Source organism: Excalfactoria chinensis, chromosome 1 (genome assembly GCF_039878825.1).
Source record: "Excalfactoria chinensis isolate bCotChi1 chromosome 1, bCotChi1.hap2, whole genome shotgun sequence".
NCBI lineage: Eukaryota > Metazoa > Chordata > Aves > Galliformes > Phasianidae > Excalfactoria > Excalfactoria chinensis.
This window is the reverse complement of record NC_092825.1, coordinates 171507940-171531933: the sequence shown is the minus strand read 5'-3', so window position 1 is coordinate 171531933 and position 23994 is coordinate 171507940. Positions and strand designations below refer to the sequence as shown.

The 23994-nt window shown below is 42.0% G+C and overlaps 1 protein-coding gene across 1 annotated transcript in view; it reads right to left on the bottom strand.

Annotated features, from left to right (window-relative positions):
- Positions 1 to 10844, bottom strand: part of PGR (progesterone receptor) — a 35458-nt gene extending 24614 nt beyond the window's left edge. The window contains exons 1-2 of the mRNA XM_072326744.1: positions 9638 to 10844; positions 8324 to 8475 (exon numbers count right to left, since the gene is read on the bottom strand). Coding sequence (XP_072182845.1) covers positions 8324 to 8475; positions 9638 to 10806 — 1321 coding nt within the window. The 5' untranslated portion in view covers positions 10807 to 10844. The remainder of the gene's footprint in view (positions 1 to 8323; positions 8476 to 9637) is intronic.
- Between the last annotated feature and the right edge of the window lie 13150 nt (positions 10845 to 23994).

The following is a 23994-nucleotide window of genomic DNA, read 5'->3' as shown; positions in this document are numbered from 1 at the left end:
CTCTCATTTCCTACTGCCTATAAGCAACAGCGTTTTCTCACACCTTCTCTCCCATAGCTGATTCTGTGGCCCTGTACCATTCTTACCATGCAACACTGCCTTGCAGAATGTGCCCATAACCACCACTGAACGACCACTGTTCACAACACACCTCACAGTGTTGTGGAAATAATAATAATAATAATAATAAACAGATTAAATATCTAAAATATCTAATATCTAATGATATCTAATATCATAAATAACTATCATGTCTCCTTGTGAATTACTTTATTGCCAAACACTTCCCAGTATTAACTTTTGCCTTCCTGAAAGCCAGGTTCTGCTCAATAATTTACTCCCAATATGCTCTTTACCTCTTAAAATATTTTTCATATCATAAGAACTATTAAAAAACCCCACAACAATTAAGGAAGTAGATGTAAAGGCATTAGTTGCCCACTTACCCAGCATCAGTGGTTCCCCTGGACCACAAAAATGGTTTCAAAACAAAACAGAGAACAGTTGCACCTATGTGTACTAAACACAATGGCCCAGATGAAGTATTTGAGTATACCTTTGGCTCCTGAAAGTGAAACTAATATAACAGATAAGGATTACTCTGGATTTGGGCAGACTCTATCAGTGTTTCTCATAACCAGGCAAATAGTGCAGGCTTGTTTCTCTTCAGAAATAGGAAATGCAACTAGTCTGACCTTTGATCTGAAACCACCACTTTTACACTGTTCCTATGTGCAAAACAGCAAATGTGTGCTGAGCTTGCCTCTCACTGTGTGTGTTTATGAGCATGTATCTCAGAGAACTGGGAATCTACACTACAGAGTTTGTCATATTGAGAACATGCCCTTCATGTGTCCCTGTACACCACCACAATCTTCAAGATTTCACACACCTCAAATAATACTAACATTTTCACTACAAGATGAGAACGAAGTGAGCCTTAGTCTCTACTTATAGAACAAACCACATCTCTCACTGACCTTACCAAGTATAACCTGTTTTCAATAAGCTCAGTACTCAATGGGGGACTTCCATTAAATTCCCCTCTTTGACCATCGGAATCAAAATTCACTTTTCCCAAATCTTAAGCAGGTTGGCTTAAGACTTGGCTCTACAAAGCACTTTTATTTGCAGAAGAAATGAGAGTTCGCAAACAAGTGCACAGCTTCTGTGTAGGCTGGCTGCAGTTCAGCACAGATGAACTCACACAAATAATCAGCTACTCTATGAAGGACTATAAGGTAATATTAAAGACTTGCTGTTGAAGCATATCTGCTTCACAGAAAAGGACTTCAGATTCAGTGGATCAAAGGTGGCAAAGAGAGGACAGAAGAGTAACTTGTGAGCATGTTCCATTCCGGAAACTTTTCTTCTCCTTGCATCAACACAGTGAAAACAGTGAAGAGTGACTGCAGTCCAAGTAATCCAACAGCCTAGAGGTCAGTGTTGCAAGGACAGAAAAATGTGTCTGACTCCTTCAAGGGAACAAAGACGATGGACACAGCTCTTACATCCTGCATAACTCCTTACATCTTCTATGCACTCCGTGATGGGGTTTGCAAGCATAGTAGGTACCAGCAGTTCCTTTGTGAAGTTAGTCTTTCACTGCTCTGCCTTAACTATGTGTGATGAAAAAACAGGCGAAATTAAAATATTTTGGTTTCAAAAGAAAGCAAAATCATAAAACATTCATTCCTAAGTCAAACCTAATGTATCTTAAATTATAGCTTACTTTGCTGAGCAGATTGACTGATCAACAAGCTTCTCATATATATCCAGTCCATTGTCTGTTTTTTACACATCTGTCAAACTTTGTTTGCTAAGTGAACAAAACGTGTTTCTTTAAAAGGGAAGCTACATTTTCAAAACTACCCTTGCTTTTCTTCTCTTGAACAAAACACTTCTAGTATCTGCACCATCCTTGATTGACCCTTTCCTTCTGCTTTATCTTGATCTGTAATCTCCCTGCCTTCTGTTGTGAGCACTGCAATGTCTTCTTCCTTACAAAATTACTTCTCTAGACAGCAACACACATACGCTGTTTTTTATCTACAAAACAGAACAATTAAGTGTAGCTACCCCATTTTCATTCACTTCTAGATGGTTAGAAGTTATAACCCTCTTAAAAACCTTCTTGATTTCCCTATCTATTCCACCATTGACAACAGGCAAAAAAAAAAGAAAAGAAAAAAGTCCATTCTATTAACCATTGTGAACTGCAAAATCAGGATTACTCTTTCATGTTGATTTTAGCTGCTTATTTTCAGGTGACATCATGAAAGACATAAAGACTTACTGCTTAATGGTAATGGCACACAACATCAGAGGCAGATGTTGATGTATGGCAGTAGAGGTTAGGTTGAACCTTCCTGCCAATATTCCATTACATTTTGTTGTGTGATAGATGGCAGCGGTGTGACAAAATGGTGTCTGACATAGAAAAGCAAAAGAAGATGAAGTGCATCTTCTTCATCAGTGACATAAAGGATGGCATCAAGTGCACCCTCAGCAAATCTGCAGATGACACCAAGCTGGGTGGTGCAGTCGATAACTTGGAGGGAAGGGAAGCCATCCAGAGGAACCTGGACAGGCTGGAGAAGTGCCCCATGAAATCCTAATGAGGCTGAACAAGCCAAGTGCAGGTGCTGCTCTCGGGTTGGGACAATCCCAGGTATTTATACAAATGGGGGGAAGACTTTCTTTAGAGCAGCCCTGCGAAGAAGGACTTGGGGGTCCTGGTGGATAAGAAGCTGGACATGAGCCAGCAGTGTGTGCTGGCAGCCCAGAAGGCCAACTGTGTTCCAGGCTGCATTAAAAAAAGGGGTGGCCTGCAGGGAGAGGGAGCTGATTGTCCCCCTCTACTCAGCACATTGTTTATGGAGACCAAATAGGGGATGTGAGCATAGTGAGGTGCTGGCTGGCGTGTTTCAGCAGTGGTCACAGCTCCACTGCTGCACGCATTTACAAGCACAGTATGCAGGCTTTTGTTCATAGCTACCAAAAATGCATATCTATTGGTTGTGACTATGTTGAAAAATATTGTTTTGTAGGTGAAATTTTTTTCTAACAAGTAGTATCACTGTGGTTTCTTTTATCTTTTGTAGTTTCCATGGAAATAAATAGGAGGCATTACTTTCAGAGCAACCTACATATTGGCATTTCAGTCATCCCAACATTCTGATATCAGTGAAAATACTACAGCATATTGCCTTGATGAAGTCTTCAACATATATTGTCCTCCCATTCTTTGACTTGCCCTACAATTGAACCTGTGGGATAAGGTCACTCACTCAAAGAGTAACAAAAGCAGAAGAGCAGAACAGCCAGTAGAAGAAAGAAATAATGTGTTAAAATAAATAAATAAACAGATACTGCCATCCCTAGATTTAAATATCCAAAGGACAACAAACTGCTTGAAAAATCTTGAAGAAGGGCTTCATTTGACTACCTAGATTCTCAAGTGTGAACACCCAGCAGAAGTAATGTACACTCCATTCTTGGGCACTAGAGGATAAACAGGTACTTTAGAATTTATTTTAACCTTAAGTAGATGTCTACATTTGTTTTTTTTAATAATGTCTCTTCAAAGGATGTCTACAGTGATTAACCCAAACACGAATGTCCACACTGTAAATGCTTTCAGCTTGGTTCAGGAGTTCTCACATAAAATTCTGTCTCTGCAGATAATGGAAGATTATTTAATTATTTGAGAATAATAGGGTAATATTTTCCTGCACCAAAGTGTAGCATGTACCTTTTCTATTTTAACTCCAGCAGATTCCAGGTTGCTGAAATGCACCCAAACATTAAAGGATATTAAGCAACAGCCACTTGTCGGAACACAGGAGTTACAACCAGTTATAAGAAAGAAACCTCTGAAGTGCAACCACATATCGCTGCACACAATGGCAGACTAACATACAAATGACACTTCGTTAAGTCTTTCCATTGGTGGCCTCTAAAAGAACTGCTCCTTACCAGCAACAATCAGTTCTGTGGAACAGATACACCGAATGAGGAGAAGGACACTCAAACTTAAATGCTTGTTTAGTAACTGGTAGTATAACTAGAAATAGAATCACAGAATGGCTCAGATTGGAAGAGACCTTAAAGATCATCAAGTTCCAACCTCCCTGCCCTGGGCAGGACTGCCTCCCACAAGATCACACTGCCCGAAGGTTATTTTAAATAACCCTCACATTTATTACGTAGTCTAAAAAGGTATTAGCTACCGTTGTGGCGTGGGTGGGATTCATAACACCAAGAGCAGACTGCTCACATCATCACCTGACACTGCCTTTATGCTCAACACAGACAGCAGTTAGCTCTAGAGTACTGTCATTTTCATCCTAAGTAGATATCTGAAATAAGTCAGTGAATTACTTCCTAGAAGTTCCCACTTCTCTCCATTCACTGTAAAATGAACTTCAGATGAGCAACTCTGGTTACTCCTATTGTGCAGATCTAAAGTTAGAACAAAGCAACCTCAGTAGTACAGTCAGGTGCCGGTGTTCCGTACAGAAAGTGGTTTTACACTGTCTGAAAGAACTTCCATTCCACCTGAAAAGATGCAATATTTAATGCTGCTTCTAAACATGCCATGTTAAATTAAGCCCAAAATCTGACTGACGTTTATGCAGCTGATGGCATTCTAAGCAGTCTCTATCAGGAAAGCAGTACGAAGGCATGAGAACAGCAAGCAGCCCAGCATCAATCAGCACCAGAACAAACACAACCCCAGCACACACCACCATTGTGCTGCATGCAAATCAGCAAATTACTGTCTGCCAAACAACTGAGCACTGTATATTTGTATACGAAGATACAGTCATGTATCAAGACAGACCTTATTTCCCTTTTCATAAGGCAAGTTCCTTGCTCTCGCGAGTGACATTTTCCAGTTGATTTTTAGGAACTTTGTGGAAGTTATTTCAATGTTTGAATTTGGAAATACATTCACTGTACACTATCACATTTTGGTCACATGCAAAATAAAAACGCTTAATAATGCTAAATAAATTAATGAAAAAAATCCATATATCTCAACATGCTGCATGCATGCCTTCTCTGCTTCACACAGTGCTCACAGCTGTCAGGCATACAGCACACACTGCACTGAATTCCAATCCCCAGATCCTGGAAAGTGAGATTAAAAAATGGAAAATGCTGAAAAATTAGGAGAACGGGAACTTTTTATAGTTGATATCTTAACTGCATAGATGAAAGGGTCTGTGCAGTACAGCACTTCACTGCCCTTCCCAAAGAGGGTTTTCTATCAGTGGCTGGGTTGTTTTAATCAATGTTTGGCATGCTGTGCTGTTTTTTAAGCTAACAAAAAGCACAAACGTAGCGACATTCCTTATGCACAGCATTTCAGTACGTATGTAGTGACTCACACTTCCATCATAAGCTGCTTGTACACAGCACACGTCACATAAACCTTATCAGAAAGGCTGCTCAAAACAACAGTCAGTCTTCACAGAGTAGATGTAGTTCATCCTCAACTCAGCACCCTCCTCTACCCATATGCAGAGACAGAGAAAACTGTGATGGAAACTACTTTTTATAAAGCAGAATTTGCCAAAATTAGGTCTCAGAGAAAAGTCTGTATCTCACCAGCCAAGTGTTAGCTGCTGCTGCTGCTGCAGCTGAGCATGCTCCTTAACACTGCTACTCATACAGTGCTCTTATCCGGAACTTGAAGCACGTACTAAGAATAGACAAATCTGCCACAAAACCAGTTGAGTAGGGTCCCAGACATTCAAACAAAACAAGAATTAATTCTTAATTCATCCGCTGTGTTTACGTTGGACTCAAACACTTCTAGTTCACACAACCACATGTTGCTGCGTCAAAGGGCAAAGGAAAGCAAATGCTTTTATAAATATAAAGCAAAAGTGAACAGCATTATATAGTTTTATGTGAAGATACCTATGTAAGATACTAAAGACCATTTGTCAATTTAGAGGAAAAAAAAGGAAGAGCTCACTTCCTAAACTTCATTTTCCTATAAGCTCTGCTGGAAATTTCATAACAATTTTTTTGTGACCGTAATTTTGATATACTGGTAGCACTTAGAAAATGTCTGAGCACCAACAGCAAATCACTTTGCACATACATAAATTCTGTATACTTTAAAGCATTTTAAATCTTAGCTCTAAATATTCTTTGACTGGCAACTTCAAACTGCCCGTCACCCCCAGCTCACAAAAACAAATGATACAACCACATCAACTTATTGAATTCAGGTTTGTGTTCTCAGTTTTCTTCTCTAACTATAAAAAAAAAAAAAAAAGTAACTTCTATTATTTTCTTGATAATCAAGTGAGATCTTTGAGTGTTTTTAAAAACCTTTGTAATTTGATTGTACAACTGAATCAATGGATTCATAAATCAACCCTTTGAAGGTTATCAATCAAAAACGACCACCTCTGAATGCAGAGAAATACCTCCTAAAATACTGGTAAGTTATTCTCTATCCGCATTTTCTCCTCCGTACCTCCAGCACTACCTTTTTTTTCCCCATATCTGTTTTTCTGCATCCCCCTCCAACCCCCACTAAAAGCCTTGCAGTTTGGATTTGCTGCTTGGGATTCTGCTTCAAACAAAATATGCTTATCATACAAAGACTATCATTTTATTTATATATATAGGCACATATAGCAAGACAAGAACCTAAATAACAAAAGCTTTGTAAAATCTTATAAACATATAAGAATTTATCACCAACATTCTAAAATACTTTAAATCAATAATTTCATCTTAGTTCTCCTCGTACCGTTCTGGCTCACTGTCACAATATACAGATATCTGTTAGCTCTACTCAAATCATACTCAGCAGAGAAACTTCCCTAGATTCACCTGCACAGCTTCAAATAGTTATTTCAAAAAGATTAGATATAGAAAATGGAGTTTTCTGGATAATGAGATGGTCAATTTCATCCCAAAGGAAGTACTTAGTTAATACTGTACTTCCTACACAATAGGGATAAGTAAAATGGACGGTGTATGAATAGTGGGTTTTGTTGGGAAAAAAAAACACATTTACTATGAGATTAGAAATAGCCAACATATCTGAGATTACATAACTAATTAAAATAGAAAATAGGCATTTTCTGATTAACCCAATCGCACTACATTATGTCCCTTCTCCTGTATGCACATGACAACTGTGCACCAATACAAAAGAGAAATCTAAATATTGAAAATCCAGCAGGTAACACAAGTAATCTATTTTGAACCTTTGTTATTTTAAATTTCTTATGGCATTCTGTACTTCATGAGAAGGACATAAAAAATAGGACTGAGATGATAAATCTGCACTCAAAAAGTCAAGCACCTTATTTGCACAAACATTTCTTAAAGAAACACGGAGAGGAGTATTACATTTTTTAAAGGTACATCAAGCATTCCTGCTCCAAAAAATGAAGGGAAAGGGGACGTTCTGTAGGAAAAATGCCTCAATTGAATTTATTAATTTGACTCTGCAAATCTTAAGCACTATTTTCACTTATATTAAAAGTTAAAATATTCTTTTTATTTTTAAAGAGAAATAATTTGTCACCTCTATTTCTGGCTAGAAAGAAGTGAATAAGTACTTCAAGTGTAAATGGAATTAGAGATCAATCTATATTATTTCAGTGCTCCTAATTATACTCTGCACCTCAGTGAAAATAAGGGAGTCCATCATTTTAAACAACTCCCTGCAGGCTTGCAACTAATGCATCAACCAGGTAGCTTGTCCATCTAGCTTGTGTTCACTTTTGTCATTCTTCCCTATAAAACTTCATCTATAGTTTCTGTTGTCACAGTTCAGCTTTCTGAGGCTGTTGCCCATTCTTTCAGTATTCTTACTAAAAAACAAACAACAAAAAACCCAACATATTTCTTTACCACAGGATCAGACATTGGAAAAGACTTACAAAAGGGTAGGTATGAAGAGGCTAGCTAAAAGCCGAACGTTTTTTCAGTCTACCTGTACTGACCTTCTCTCTGTGTCTGTATCAAGGAGTAACATTCTGCTCATACAGCTTTTTCATAAATATTCAAGGAAAACAACCTTAAAATATTTCCATCAGAAACCCATGTTACCTCCTTATATTTATATTAACAATAAATAGACAAGAAGGAAAGTAAAAAAAGAATACCAGTGAAGTCAACAATAATTCAGTTAGTATTCACTGTAGTACTTAAATAGAGTTGCCAAAACAAAAAACGACTTTAATTGTGTTTTCAAAGATTATCAGTGAGTAAAGGATTTGTTATTTGCAGAACCTCAGAAGGACTATTTAGCACAATTAGGAACAATGGTATGATATAGTACCTTCCATGGCCCTTTTAAAGAAGACTTTACAGCTTCCACAGGTGAGTACTCCGTAGTGGCAACCAGAAGCCTCATCACCGCAGATGAGACAAATCTTCTGGGGTAGCGAGTCAAAGCTGTACTGGGAGCTTTGGCTGGTTTCTGTATCTGGCCTTGAAAAAGAAAAGAAGAGAAATAAAACATCCAGAATTGCAACAGTTAGCAACTTACCCAAATTAATCAGTTCTACAATGGAAACTTCCTCCCTAGATGATCAAGGAAAAAAAAAAAGCAGCACTGCCTCTCTGCTTAAGGCTTTCTCTACACCAGGAAAAAAAGGCACATTTGCAGTAGTGTCTAGTCACTGAAAATGGTTTCGATAAAAAGGTGCAATTTGGGAAACTGTCAAAATGTTCCACCTTCTTCAGCTCAACAAGTCTTCCAAGCAAAGTCATACTGACATATCTTTTCCTCGACACAGCATGATACAGAGATGGAACCAATTAGAAATCAACTGAATTTCAAAGCTTCCTTCACATGAGAAATAAAGTTTTATCTCGGTTAGAAAAATCCACAATAACCAGCATGAAACGTCCTGGTCAGCCGCAGCTTTTGATCAGCAGGCAGTTCAATGGGCAGGTTAGGGCAAGTGACAAGTGAAAAGCCAAAAGTGAAAAGTATTGCTATGTATATATAATCTTGTCAAGAAAAACAAACTCAGAACAATCTAGCTTATCTGTAAGATAAAATCCAGGTTGAAATTCTGTTGAAATGGTAGCACTGCATATTTACAAGTATTTCTAGGTAATGCGTAATGCCTTGGCATACAGTAAGCCATTCCATTCTGACAAATCAATATACACACACAAAACATTCCACTTTTTATGTGAAATTGACCAGATTCTTTTCTCAAATCAGAACTCTTATTCTGAAGAATATTTGGGTTTTTACTAACGCCGTCCAGCTGCCAGTTCAGACATCAGCAACACTGATGCCGTTCCCCCTCCTCTTTGTGGCTTGTGACCTCTTAAGACATTGCACTGAGCAACCACAGCAGAAGTGCTGCTTTTCTCAGACTGTAACTGTGCCCACGAGAGCATCACCTGCAAAACTAAAGAAATAACATCCCTGCTGGCTTCCTACCAGTGCTGGCATCTCCCAGCACTCGTCAAAACATAAGAGAGAAGGGAAACACCGCCCCAACGACCGTCTGATCACGGAGCAGAGGGAGTGAAACGCTCCTGCCGTGCTTCGGCACCTGCCTGACTTCCAGCGCCTCACAAGAGCACCCAGCTTCGCCGAGGAGAACCGCGGAGCTCAGTCTCGCGCCCTTACCGCACGTAGCCCAGATAGGGCGGGCACAGCTGGGGCAGGCCCTCCTTCAGCACGGCCGCGGGGAAGCCCAGCGCCTGGTGGTGCCCGTTGAGGCCCAGCGGCGAGTAAAGCCCGGGCGGCGCGGCCGAGGTGGACGGCAGGCTGTCGGGGGCCGCGGGCGGCCCGAACGCGCCGGGCAGGAGGGGCGGCTCGGCCTTGTAGAGGACGCACTCCAGCGAGGGCTCCTGCCCGGCCCGCGGGGGCTGCGCGAAGTCGGCGTGGGCGGCCTTGGCGCCCAGGAACGGGGGGGGAGCGGCGGGCAGACCGACGCCCTCCTCCTTGATCTTCAGCGCGCTCTGGAATTCGCCGTAAGTGAAAGGGCCCTCCTTGCCGTCGGGCGGCGGGTAGCCGTACTCGGCCAAGTCCGCGGCGGGCGCGGACGGCGAGGAGCGCGGCCCGAAGGCGCTGCCCTCGTACGCCGCCTCCACGTCCAGCAGCTGCCGCGTGCGCGAGGCCAGGAAGGCAGAGTTGAGCGGCAGGATGGGCACGTGCAGGTAGTCCTGCCCCGCGCCCGGCTCCACAGCCGCCGGGGAAGCGGCCGCGGTGGGCGCCAGGCCGCCTTCTCCGGGCCCCGCGTCCCGCTCCGGGAAGCCGCGATCCTCGGCGCCGGGCAGCCCCGGGGTTCTGCCCTCGCTGGGGTCCTCGGCTCGCGTTTTCACGGCGACGCTCAGGGAGTCGGAGCCCGGCCACAGCGGAGCCCCGGGTCGCGGCTGCGAGGGGCCGGGAGCCCCCGGGGGCCCGGCGTCCGCAGCCTTCTGCTCGGGGCCGCGGCTCATCGGGGCGACGGGCACCTCCGGCCCGAACAGGGACCAGGGCCCGGCATGGGCAGAAGGGGCCAGGAAGGTATCCAGGACGCTGTCCAGACAGTCCCTGGAGAGCGAGCCGCTGCCCGGCCGGTACGAGGGGCAGTCCTGGCCCTCCTCCTCCTCCTCCTCCTCCCGCTGCTGCGGCTCTTCCTCCTCCTCCTCCTCGTCTTCCTCCTCCTCGTCGCTGCTTCTGGGGTAGAGCAGCCCGTCCAGGGCGACGTCGATGCCCTCCGCTTCCCCGCGGCTGGGGGGAGCCTGCAGCAGGACCGCCCCGTCTCGGGCGGACGAAGGCTCACGGGGCTCCTTGGCCTTCACCTCGGTCATGCTGTCCGGAGCAGCGCTAGACGCCGTCAAACCTCCGGCGCGGCCCGGACGGGGCTCCCGTTCACATGGTGCTGCGTTCCGAGGAGCCCCGGCCGTGCGCCGATCGCCGCCGGGTCGGTCCTGCGGAGAGGAGAGCGAGCTGAGCGTCTGCCGCCTTCCGAGGGGCAACAGGAGGGCGGGCGGGGACGACACCTCGTCCCCCGCTCTGCGCCGCGTTCCCCCGGCCTCTCCCCGCCCTGCCGTCGCCCGTACCGCTGAGCGGCGCCCGGGTTCGCCCCTCCCGCTGCCCCCGGCCGGCAGCCGCCTCCTCCCCTTCGGCGCTCCGCTCTTGGGCACCGGCGGCTCCCTCAGGCAGCTCCCGGCACGGTCTGGCCCCTCCTTCGCTCCGCCTGCCCCGGCCCTCCCACCGCTCCCGTTCCCTCTCGGCTCCTCTCCCTGCCGACCGGTCTTCTCCAGCCTTCGCAGACCCGTCTCACCCCGTCCCCCGGCTCTTGCAGGTGTCCGTCCTGCTCGAGGAGTGCAACACCGGCTGCACGCAATCTGGTTAGATCGCTGTTACGGAGCGCGGGGAGAAAAACACGTCTTATCTCCCTGGTTCTTCACCCTCTGTTTCAGACGCTCACTGTGTTTTTCAGGTTTAAGTTTCTCCATGCCCTGTTAGCATGGATACATCTTCCACTTTCCAGTAGCAAAGAAATCGAGGCACTATAAAGCACTACATCACATTATGGGACCTCTGAAACAGCAAAACAAGAAAAAGGGTTTTGGAAGAAAATAACAGGGGAGCTAGGGGAGGGGGAAGGCGTTCTGTGCTCCTAATACTTTAATTACATTGTTGAAGTGAAGAAAGGGCTTTTTGAACGGACCTGGGGCTGGCCTTGCAGGGCTGGCTGTCTGCCTTGTGTGCACCAAGTTCCAACCTAGCCCAAATTACTTAAAACCAAGAAGTTGTCGTCTGTTCGTGGCTGTTTGTGTGAATTGCTGGCTCAGTGGAGGAGCATATTAAGCTTGATAATACTATTACACGTATATTTGCATTATAAAGCAGTCTCAGAAAACAAGATGGTGTTTAGAGATACAAAAAGTAAATTAGCCGAGGAGTAGCCCTTCTAGCTTTGAATAGAATCAGTGTGTTTTGATTCAGAGACGTAAATTGTTACAAGCTTGCTTGTGCTCCGCGAGTAGAACATGCTTCTGTGAAAGGACATCTTTCTCAAAAACTCTTATCAGCATGAAATAGTTCCTATTGTTGTTTTACTTTCGGAGTATTCTCAGATTGCACAGGGCAGCTCTGAGGGGAGGAAAACAACGTCTTGCAATTATTTCAGTGGTCTGAAAGCTAACATCAGAAATGCTGAGCAAGCTTATAGGAAAAGTGGCTTCAAGTAAATTTTATTCAGAGCAGTGTGTATGTTTTGTATTATTCTTGGCAAAATAGTATTGAGTGATAGGCTGCTATATGTATAGGCTTTCTTTTCTCTCTCTCCTCTCCCCTCCTCTTCTCTCCTCATTATTGTATTTTGACCATAGCTTACATTTAAAAAAAATAGATGTCACATAGGCAGCTCTCTGTATGTTCCTGAGATTCACCAGTATGATGAACATCACGCTTGCTGTGTATAGGAACATTTCTCAAACAGTAGTGCCTCACCCTGTTGATACTGTGCAGAACTGCTTGACCAGCAAGCAGCAAAAACCAAAGGCAATGTCGCTGAAAAGCCTGTCAGGGGAGCAGATGTTCAGAGACTGCCTCCAGAAGACAGCCCTGTACTGTTATGAGGTCATATTAAAACAAGTAATTAATTTGAAGTGCTTCTCTGGCTACCGAGTTTCTTTTTTTAATGCTACACTATTTCTCCCTTCACTTAGTCCTTTTCTCAGAAGAAGCAGAAGTTCATCTCCATGTCTCCACTGCTCCTCTCCATGCCCATTTTGGTTTTCCCCTGATATTTTCATGCTTAGTCAGCTAACTGTCATGCCTACTTCTCCCCACTTGCTTGCTTTCTCACTTCCACTTCCCAAATGCATGCCACACTCATGGCTTGCCTCTGAAATGTGCTCCCTGGACTTGTTTCCATACAGTCATTTCCCTCCTTGCCAGTGCCTCAGACCTACAGAGGGTGAGGAGGCACTGAACTGGGGTTCCTGGAAGGAAAGCAGGACCACATGCTTCCTACTGAGCCAACTTACTGCTGCTGGTGACTTGACTGCTACAGCTCTACACTAACAAGTCCGTGTGACTCCAAAGACCTGAAAGTTCACCAGAAAGATAAGTGTTTATCACTGTTTATCACTTGCATTATTTGTCTGAATGTTAGCAGTTGAACATTGGCCATGTTTTCTTTCCTAATTTCCTATTTGTGAGTTACAAAATATACTCATCTCTTTAATGCTGAATTCTTGTTAAGGAAACCTTTTATGTGTTTTTAATTTCAGAACACTCACAGGACTTTGATTTATGTTGGCTTCCTATCATTTCCTTGAGCTTTCACTGGTAATTTCTTTCAGTTTTCTCTTTACTTTTCTGCCCACCATCTTCATTCATTTCATTTTGCCACGTTCTCAATGGGCTCTCCTTGGCATCACTCTGATATCACAGGTCTTTCAGTGAGAACATTTAACAGATGCCTTGTCAAATATATTGACATTATAGTGTCATTCATTTTGATATTTTGATCTATTCATTCTGTTTTCTCTTTTTATTGTGACTATTACCACTATGGAAAAACAGATAAATCTTGTTACGGTATTTCCTCAGCATGGTTGGCTTGGTTTGGTTTGGTTTTCAGGGCTATTTCAACCGTTACAATTGATGCTGACATTTTCACTTCAGACCCAAAAATGGCACTTTTTGTAGTCAGTATATATATATATTAGCAAATATAAGAACTTTAAAAGGCAGAATGCACAGATTTGTACTCCAGAATAGACCTATTTTGAACTAAACTGCAAAACATTGCAGGATTTCATTGACAGTGCTGCATTTCTTGAAATTCAACTAAGATCAGCAAATGTAGTATTTGATAGCTCTGATTATTTATTGTTGCTCTTTCTTTGCTCTGTTCAGAAACAGCAGGAATAGGAAGAGATGCTCTTAGCACAACTTCTCAGCTTTCCTGCTTTGCAGTACGATTCCTGTGTAAAATGTCAACAGGAATGGTAATAGATCTGTACTGGCAGCTTTCATGGTAAAGCTGCAAGTTTGCCTTTAGTTCTTTAAGCAGATCCTGAAAATTTGTTTGAATGTTCAGATATTTGACATTCAGCCTCCTTAAGCAGCTTCTATGTATCCCAAAAAATCCCAAACCTCTCCTTAAAGTAATCTTGAAACGTGGCCTGAAGGTCAACAAAATCCATTTTTCTCAGCTCTATTTCTCAGACTGAAGTGTAGCATTATTCTCAGGAGCACTCCATATAAACAGTGCCATAAATTAGTGACTTGGTGTTTATATCTGGAAAAGGATGGGTTGGTTACACTAGAAAGTGCAAATTACTGCTGTAGTCCATGGAGACATTTCTTACAGCGGCCACAGTGTTGTCCTGCATTTTTGAGAGCAGAGTGTAGTAGTTAAAAATACTTGTTGATTTTTCGTAGTTAATCAGTGCCTGAAAATTGTCTTATTATCGTTTGTGTTGTTTTTTTTTTTAGGATATGATACGTCTAAAGACACGTTTCTTTCTTACTTTTCATCAGTTACTGTAGAGGATAATAAACAGTTGTGCCATGCAAATAACTGCACATTCTTGGTATGTTATGATTCTTAGAGAAATGTGCCTCTCTGGCTGCATCTCTAATCTGTAAATATTTACAGACTGCTAAATTCCACTTGAATTAGGATGGCAGCAAACATTAAATAAGTCTTCTGTATCAGAGTTCCTCAGTTTTGAAGTAGCAGCTAAGTAACAAGAGCATCTAGCACTGAGGATGCGGTGTGATCATAAACATTCACATTTGAGATGGGTGATTCAGTTTCTGTAGGCAGGTAAGAGTCATAGTTATCTGTCGAGATGGTTCAGTTCAACTTCTGAACTTTTCAGAGACAATTGTATGTTGTTATCTTTAATAGATATAAAGGACTTCTGTGATCTGAAGGACTGATTGAGAGCCAGGAACCTAATCTTTTTTTTCTTTTTCTTTTTTTTTTTTTTTTTTTTTTTTGTTCCTTTGGCAGTGCAATGTCTTGGATTGATGCTTAAAATAAAAGGAATCAATATACTCTACTATTGTAGTTTTAGAAACTATGCTGTAAGCAAACCTTTTTCCCCTAAGCAAGGGCCTACACAAGGAAATTAGTCTGTGTGACCTGTTATCTGATGTTTTGTTAGCTTAACGTAAACCATCAGATTAAAGAACAAAAAAAGCTTTCAAAATTGTTGGCTTGCTATATGCAAAGGTGGACCAAACAAGTACAAATAGGATCTGCAAACAGAAAGATATGAGGCAAAGAAAGCAAACAATAGAGTTCTAAAAGGAGATGAGGAAAAGGAAGTGAATCTCAGAGCACATTATAGCCTTTCTTGCACTCGTCCACAGAAGTTGCTGCAGGATTGATATGGATATGGAAGATGAAGTGGGCTCTGAGACACTTTTATCTTTATAAACTGTCCAAGGGGAGGAAATAAATGCGCATTGAGTTATATTCAAGAAAGTGATAGCTTCTCCTGAGACAGAAGTCATTTTTTTGTTGTTTTATTTGTCTGTTTATGCTTTGGAAAATCTTTCCTTAATGGCAGGTTATTATATACTTGTAGCTGAGAACATAAGCAGAAGCACCAGAGGTGAGAAAACAAAGGAGACAAGAGGCATCTTCTGATGTTATTCTCTACCAAGAGTGCTGTTGTTTGCTGGATGAACAGCTCAAAGCTTTTCCAAATACTTTGTCCTCTGGCTTTCAATTAGTGCATTGTATCAGGATACTGGAGTCATAGAGTCATTAAGGCTGGAAAAGATCACTAAGATCATCTAGTCCAACTATTAACCTATCTTCACCATAACCACTAACCATGTCCCTCAGTGCTGCATCTCCATATTTCTTAACACCTCTTGTGATAGTGATTCCACCACCACCCTGGGCAGCCTGTGCCAGTGCCTCACCACTCTTTCTGAGAAGAAATTTTTCCTAATATCCAACCTAAAATGTTGTATATCTATGTGTTGTACACCCCCTCCAAGTGACTTCATTGCTGCATTGTCTGGCTGCATTATATGAAATATGATATTCAATTTTCTGTACATGTGAAATGTGCATTTCAGCATGTAAAGCAGTTTTGCACAGACAACTGAACCCAGGTGGGATGAAATAACTAACTCCCTAGCACTTCAGCGTTCATGAGAGTGTATTTAACAAGATTTGTGTACTGGCTGAAGAGTAGGAAGTTGCTACAATTGACACTGAACAGATGTTAAATGTTTCTGAAAGTCAGAAAGAAAGGCAGTCATTTTTCTTCAGAAGTCTTAAAACCAATGTTGTACTTAAGTGGTGAGTTCTAAATAGTCAGAAAAATGGTATGGAATCTCAGGAAATGCAGAGTTTGATACTGAATTTGAAGAGCCAAACTGATGTGAAAATATTATCAACATGAAGATCAAACAAGGACTGAATCTAAGCTGCAGCACCTCCTTAAGAGCTGGCTGAAGTGAAGCTGGATCCTTGCAACTGAGCTGCACTGTGAGTAGAAGTAGACATGATGTTTAGTTTTGTGTAGCCACTGTTAGCATCTGTAATTAGGTAACAGAGGCATCCTTCCTATGCAAGTTCAGTTTGTCTCAACAAGGGTTAATCTTGAATATATTTTACACCAAAGTTTTTTCTTACTGATTCTACTCACAGTCTAATTTTTTACTGAGGACTTTGGTTGTCCAAGGATGTCTCAAAATTGACTCTTCCGCCTTAGTATATCAACAGGCTCCACTACATTATTGATTTATTTCAGTAACCCTAGGTTAAAGGAATGCATACCCATTTATATGAAATACAGTATTCATCAGTAGCTTCATACTTAGCCATTCCACATTTAATTGGAAATGGCTAAATGACATCAGATCAAGTTTATGAGAAATTATCTCCAGTTTCTTATCTTACTATTAAAAAAATGGTAGCATTGAATGTATCTCCACCTGTTTTATAACACATTTTCTACAGTGTGATGATGATAGCTGTGCTGCTACTAGCAGAAATGTTAAATCTTTGTGTTGATGTCACCTTGGATCCAAGTCTTCTTCTTTTTTTTTTTTTTTTTTGTCTTTTTTTTCCTCTTAGTTTGTTTGATAACATGAGTAATGGTTGGATCACTAAGCTATCAGTTTCTTCCTTTAACTGTGTAAAGGTAGTGAAGTACTGGAACAGGTTGCCTACAGAAGCTGTGGATGCCCTATCCTTGATGGTGTACAAGGCCAGATTGGATGAGGCAAAGCAGAATAGGAAGCATTATCTTCAGAGCAGCCCTCCTGGCATATGTGATATGGATATAGGTTCTCCTTAGCAACCATCAGATCTCAACAGGATACTGACACAACCTTCCAGTTTCAACATTAGTCTTCAGTTATTTGCACTTCTAGGATACATATTAAATTTGAGCCTGAAATGGAAAAATTAACTCCAAATGTTATGAAAATATTAATCGCCAGTAATTTCATCAACATTAGTAAGTATTCAGTTTTTCTTCATGATTCCCTCATTAAAATAAGTAAATAAAAGCAAACAACTTTTTTGATGAGTTGGACAGTGGAGTTGAGTATGTCCTCAGCAAGTTTGATGATGACATCCGTGTGGTTTGAATAACAGGTTGAAAGGAAGGGATGCCATCCAGAGGGACCTGGCCAGAACAATCCCAAACATGAATACAGGCTGCACAGTGAATGGATTGAGAGCAGCCCTTAGAAGAAGGACTTGGGGATGCTGGTTGATGAAAAACTCAACATGGCCTCACAATGTGCACTTGCAGCCCAGAAAGACAACTGTATCCTGGGCTGCATCAGAAGCAGCACAACCATCAGATCAAGGGAGGTGATTATTTTCCTGTACTCCATCTTAATGAGACCTCACCTGCAGTACTGCGTTCAGCTCTGGGGCTCCAAGCCATAGGCCAGTTGGAGCAAGTTCAGAAGAGGGCCATGAAGATAACTGGAGCCTGGAGCATTTGTCCTATGGAGAAAGGCTAAGATAGACTGTGTTTATTTAGTCTGGCAAAGAGAAAGCTTCAGGGAGACGTTATAGCAACCTTCCAGTACATAAAAGGATCTACAAAAAAGCTTGAGAGAGATTCTTTGCTGGGGAGTGTAATGATAGGAAAAGGGGAAATGGGTCTAAGCTAAAAGAGAGTAGATTTAGATTAAATATTAGGTTGCCCAGAGAAGCCCTGAGTGCCCATCCTTGTAGATATTCAAGGTCAGGTTAGATGGGGTTTTGGGCAGCCCAATCTAATGAGAGATTTCCCTTCCCGTGACAGGATGACCCTTAAGATCTCTTCCAACTCTAGCCATTCTATGATTCTATAAAAACAGAATATTGGGAGTTCATATTGTGAAACAGTTAGCAACTTATTTATGCACGAATGATTTACTCATTGAAAACAAGTGTGTCTGAGTTTCTTTTGTGTGGGTAGTAATTTTGTAGTTTCAGATAGAGACACAACTTTATACTGATAGTGAGATTTCATCAAAGCACCCTTTCCATCTTTTAGTGTAATCAAGAAAGAAATTACTGTAGGAAAATGGTTCCCTGATTTATTTTTTTCTGTGTTGAAACAACTCTTCTGCTGTGTGTTAACATTCTTGGCCAGGCTTTGCAGATCATGTCTTGCAGTATTCTCTGTTCTTATATTTAATGCATCCAACTTTCTCATAAGATTAAATAATTTTGAGTTATAGCTTTTGATTTATGCAGCACCGTTTGAGGAAAATGATTATCAAGAACAAGATTTACTTTCCCTGTTTTCTAATTTTAAGAGTCGTAGGCAAAACAGCGTGTATGTCTTCAATATTATATTCCTTCAGTATTATATTTCTCCAGGAATTATTAATTATTATCTCATGATGATGTAAGGTAATATTTTTCTATAAGTTATGAGGACAAAGCAGATTTTTCCAAGCACATGCATATCACCAGTTTAAATGTATGCTGAAAAATGGAGTGCAGTCTGCATGGGTTAGCTGCAGGCATGTGCAGCTCTGCAGTAGAAATGCGGGTATAACGGAATGTGGCTTGTGATGTTAAAACTAAACAAAAAGCAAGGCAGAAATACTCTACCTCTTGAACAATGCACATCAATCTGGATGATATGTGGCAATAATACTGACTCAAAGTATTGCCGATTGCTTTTGATTTAGCCAGGCATTCAAAGACCAAAATATTAAACGCTGCATTTTGTATGAGAAATTCTAAAGAGATAAACCCACCTGGCTGCATTAGAGTCAGTGCAAGTATTCAACTTAAAAGCTGTCAAGGGACCAATGTTCTTTCATTTCTCCAGTTCTATAGTTCCTTCAAATCATGTCCTCAAAGGATAACAAATGCCAAGTCATCAGTTAAGGAGAAGCCTAAAAAAATCTTAAATATGAACCTTTGGGACTGGATACTTATCTTGCTCTCATGGTGTCAGACAAAGCTAGTGTTTAATATCTAGCTGATTGAAAAGAGCTAAGAAGTTCCAAACCCTTGGAAAAGAGAGCATGACTCCATACTGAGAGCAGTCCACAAGCAGAAATCTTCTGAAAGCTTTAATAAACCTTCCTTTGCACCCTTACAGTGCTGATATCTTATAGAACTATGGAGCTTAAATTATGTCAGCAGGGCAACACATGGATGCGTGGGTAACGCTTGGTTACTTGATCATGTGAACACAATTTAAACCTCACTATCTTTTCTCTTTGGCTTGCTGGTCAACTAAAAGAAAGGCCAGACTTGAGCCACAGGCCTGCTAGGTACCAATTGGGACTTATGATACTAAACAGAAAGGGAGGAAAGATACGGCTGTAAGATGTGATGGCCATTCAGTTTCTTAAGTGAATCAAAGTGCAGTAAAGTTCATCATGGAAATTTAATATCACAACATGACCTTTGTAAACAAAATCAACAGTTGAATTTGTGCAGAATAGGAAATATGATGGGTGATCAATTAATATAGCCCCATCTGAGGTGAACTGGAATAAATCCTAGGCTTAACACATTGAGAAGTACTGTTTGCTACAGAGTAAAACCTTCAAATTGCCCAAACTATTTTTATGTTCACCTAAAATGACAATTTGGGGGTCAGTTTTTTACTTAGTCATGGAAAGACAAAAAAGACCTGGTTGCTTGTACTCTATACTAACTCCAAAGAAACAAACTTATTACTGTTATTAAGGATCACAGACATTCTCTTTCTTAATTTTGATGAACTGTGGCTGTATTATCTTTCTGTAAAATGATCTCCTTAATTCTGTTATTATTTGTTCTAGCTGGAGCAATGTCCAGTCTCCAGTATTGTAGTAAGCATTTGACCAAGTAAAGTGTCACTAAAACCTCTGTGAGAAAAAATGATTCAGTTGATTTCAGAATCATATAATGATTTAACCTGCAAGGGACATTAAAGATCATCTAATTCCAACTCCCTGCCATTTACAGGGTTGCTAACCACTTAACCAGGCTGTCCAGGGCACAGTCCAGCCTGGTCTTGAACACCTCCAGGAATGGGATATCCACAGCTTCCCTGGGCAGCACGTGCCAGTGTCTCACTGCGCTCTGCGTAAAGAATTTCTGCCTGACATCTACCCTAAATTTTCCCTCTTTTACTTTAAAGCCATTCCCCCTTGTTTTATCATCACAAAGCTATATAAAATGTTTATCTCTTTCCTTTTTACAAGCCCTCAGGTACATGAAGGCTGCAATGAGGTCTCCCTGGAGCCTTCTCTTCTCCAAACTAAATAAGCCCAAGTCCCTCAACCTTTCTGCATAGGACAGGCGCTCCAGATCTCTCCTTATCTTTACGGACCTTCTCTGGACTCACTCTAACAGCTCTGCACTCATCTTGGGCTGGGCCTACATCACTCTGTGAATATACTACTGGTTGCAGTACTCCATATCATAGAATCATAGAATCACAAGGTTGGAAAGGACCAACAAGATCATCTAGTCTAACTGCCCTCCCTTTACCATACCTACAGTAAAACCACTAAGCCATATCTCCTAGCTCCCTATCCAGATGCCTCTTGAACACTGCCAGGGATGGCAACTCCACCACCTTCTGGGCAGCCATTCCAGTATGTGACCACACTCTGAGAGAAAAAGTTCCTTCTTATGTCCAGTCTAAACCTCTTCTGATACAACTTGTGGCCATTTCCTCGGGTCCTGTTTGCTGCCTGGCAGAAGAGGCCAAGCCCCTCCTCATCACAACCTCCCTTCAGGAAGTTGCAGAGTGTACGTTCTTCTTTTCCTTCAGACTGACTGCCTCCTCTGCTTGATTTCTTATTCTGGGGGATAGGGAGCACTTATGCTCTCAGAAAGGTGCCTTTAAGGAGCTGCAAGCTCTGTTCTTTTCCAGTGCCCCTAAGGGCAGCTTCCTAGGGGGTCTCATCCAATAATTCCTGAAACAGCTGAAGTCTGCTCTCATGAAGTTCAGTGTTCTGACTCCTGTCTTGCCAGGCTCACGTTCCCCAAGATTATGAACTTGACAAGGTCATGTTCATTGCAGCCCAGGCTACTTCTGATCTTAACCTCTTTAATGATCTCCTTCACACTAGCAAACACCAGACCCAATAATGCATCACCCATGGCTGGGCTGTCCAATATCTGGGCAGGAAGTTATTCACAACAGACTCCAGGAGTCTCTTGGATTGCTTGGAGCTCACTGTGTTGTTTTCCCACCAGACAAGGTGGGAAATTGCACCATGATTTCTGCCTCCTTCTGCATATTTTTTCTGTCTCTTCCTCCTCCCTGTGTGTGCACTGTTGTAGAGGCACTTCAACTGGGCTCTCTGCTATGTTACCTCCTTGGAGGAGCCCTTGTAAATTCCTCTGGGCCTAATCTGAGGCTGAAAGATAAATGTTAATTAAGATGATGGTGTAATTGGAAATAAATACAGGTACGTGTCAAAAACTCTTTTTTAATACAAGCCCTAGAGCCTACGGCAGCTGTTAATCACTCTGCTCTGAAATTAATCTCTATATATGCTGGCTTTGAAAATCCAGCCATAGCACATCTTTACAGGAATATTGTTGTGTGGTTTTCTCATGAGTTCTTCTACCATCCTGTTATTGCCCTATGCCAAAGAACAGCCACTACTGTTTCACTTTAAGGGGCCAGTGTACTCTCAGAGAAACAAGACAAAGCACTGCATAGTACGATGCAATCTGTAGTTTTAATTTTCCCATAAAAGCAAAGAAAGATTGCAACTGGTCATGGAAAAATTACAGAATCACACAGTGGCTGAGGTAAGAAGTGTGGCAAGAAGAGCAAGGGAGATGATCCTGCCCCTCTTCTCTGCACTGGTGAGGCCTCATCTGGAGTACTGCATCCAAATGTGGAGTCCTCAGTACAGGAGAGACATGGAGCTCTTGGAATGCATCCAGAGAAAAGTCACAGAAATGCTCCAAGGGATGGAGCAGCTACCAGGTTCTTGATGAGGGCACTGAGTGCACCCTCAGTAAGTTTGCAAATGACACCAAGTAGGGAGGTAGTGTCGATCTGCCTGAGGGGAGAAGGAAACTACAGAGGGACCTGGATTGACTGGATCAATGGGCCAAGGTTAACTGTATGAGTTTCAGTAGCACCAAGTATTACATCCTGCATTTTGGTCACAACAACCCCAGGCAACCCTACAGGCTTGGGGAGGAGTGTCTGGAAAACTGCCTCATGGAAAGGGACCTTGGTGTGCTGATGGGCAGGTGGCTGAATATGAACCAGCAGTGTGCCCAGGCAGCCAAGAAGGCCAATGGCATCCTGGCTTGTATCAAGAATGGTGTGGTGAGCAGGACTAGGGAAGTCATCCTGCCCCTGTACTCGGCATTTGCTTTTACATGTCTGTGGGGAAAATTAACATGACCAAAAACACTGTATCTGTTCCAAAGGTAATCTGAATTGGACCTACATCTTCATGCTATGGGCATCACAGTGAAATTCAAAGCAAAAACAGCACTTGAGTAAAGATGTGATGTAATGACTCACTGTATGTGTACTGCACAGGAGCCTGACAGAAAAATCAAAAGTCATGTTTAAGGAGAAAATTAAAAAACAGAAATTAATGTTGAATTGTTGTATATGTGTTTCTCACTCTTAGGCTCTGTGCAATCAAGAATGCAAGAATTATGAAGACAGGGAACAAGTAATCAAGAGATAATTTATTATACGGCAATAGTAAAGAAATGTAGCAAAGAGAGAAGACTCGAAGTATTTCTTTGTTTTCCCTCCGCCTACAGACAGATCAGCAGAGTCCAGGGTCTGAGTTTTGAATCTGTGAGGGTTTGTGGCACTTGTGAAGTGACAATAGTTTTTGTTTTGTTTTGTTTTGTTTTGCTTTGTTTTCTTGTGGCTGACTTTGTTATTTTAAACAGACAAAAAATAATTCTTACTAGAACCTGCTCAAATGTAGTAGTGTATTTATACATAAGATATGTAGACAGCTCACCTGTGTGAACATATAGTACACATACTTAGGCTACATACACAGATGTACATTCTAGGATAGGAAGAACTGCAGCACTTTACTAAAGCAATTTCTACAGTATTACTCTGATGGAGAGCTATTCAATCTTCAGTGTACAACATGAGGCTAAGGCCATTAGATACCTGTTGTGTCAGATGAAGGGCTTCTGTATTGTGCTCATGTGATGCACAGAGAGCATAACATTTAATTTACCAGAAAGGGAGATATGGATCAGACTGTGGTGAAATGTGGATCAGCTGATCAGCAAATACACATCTAGTCTGTGAGGTCCGAAATAATCTTGCAGGTTCTTTTGAGTGCTCTTGACACATGCTGCGTTCCTGTCAGGAGGAGACCATGTAGTTACCTTTTTTCAATTGGATGAAAACAGGAATGTGAGCAGAGAGTGAGCCACAGCGTGATTCTGAAGGTTGGACTGGGAGGCACACCATGGCCCTGCAGTTCCATTAGGGTGCAGGGAACATGAATACCGGCATCAGAACAGGCAAGTCCAAATCACCACTAATAGACTTATGTGACTGTCTGTAGTCATGGGCTTCCTGGCA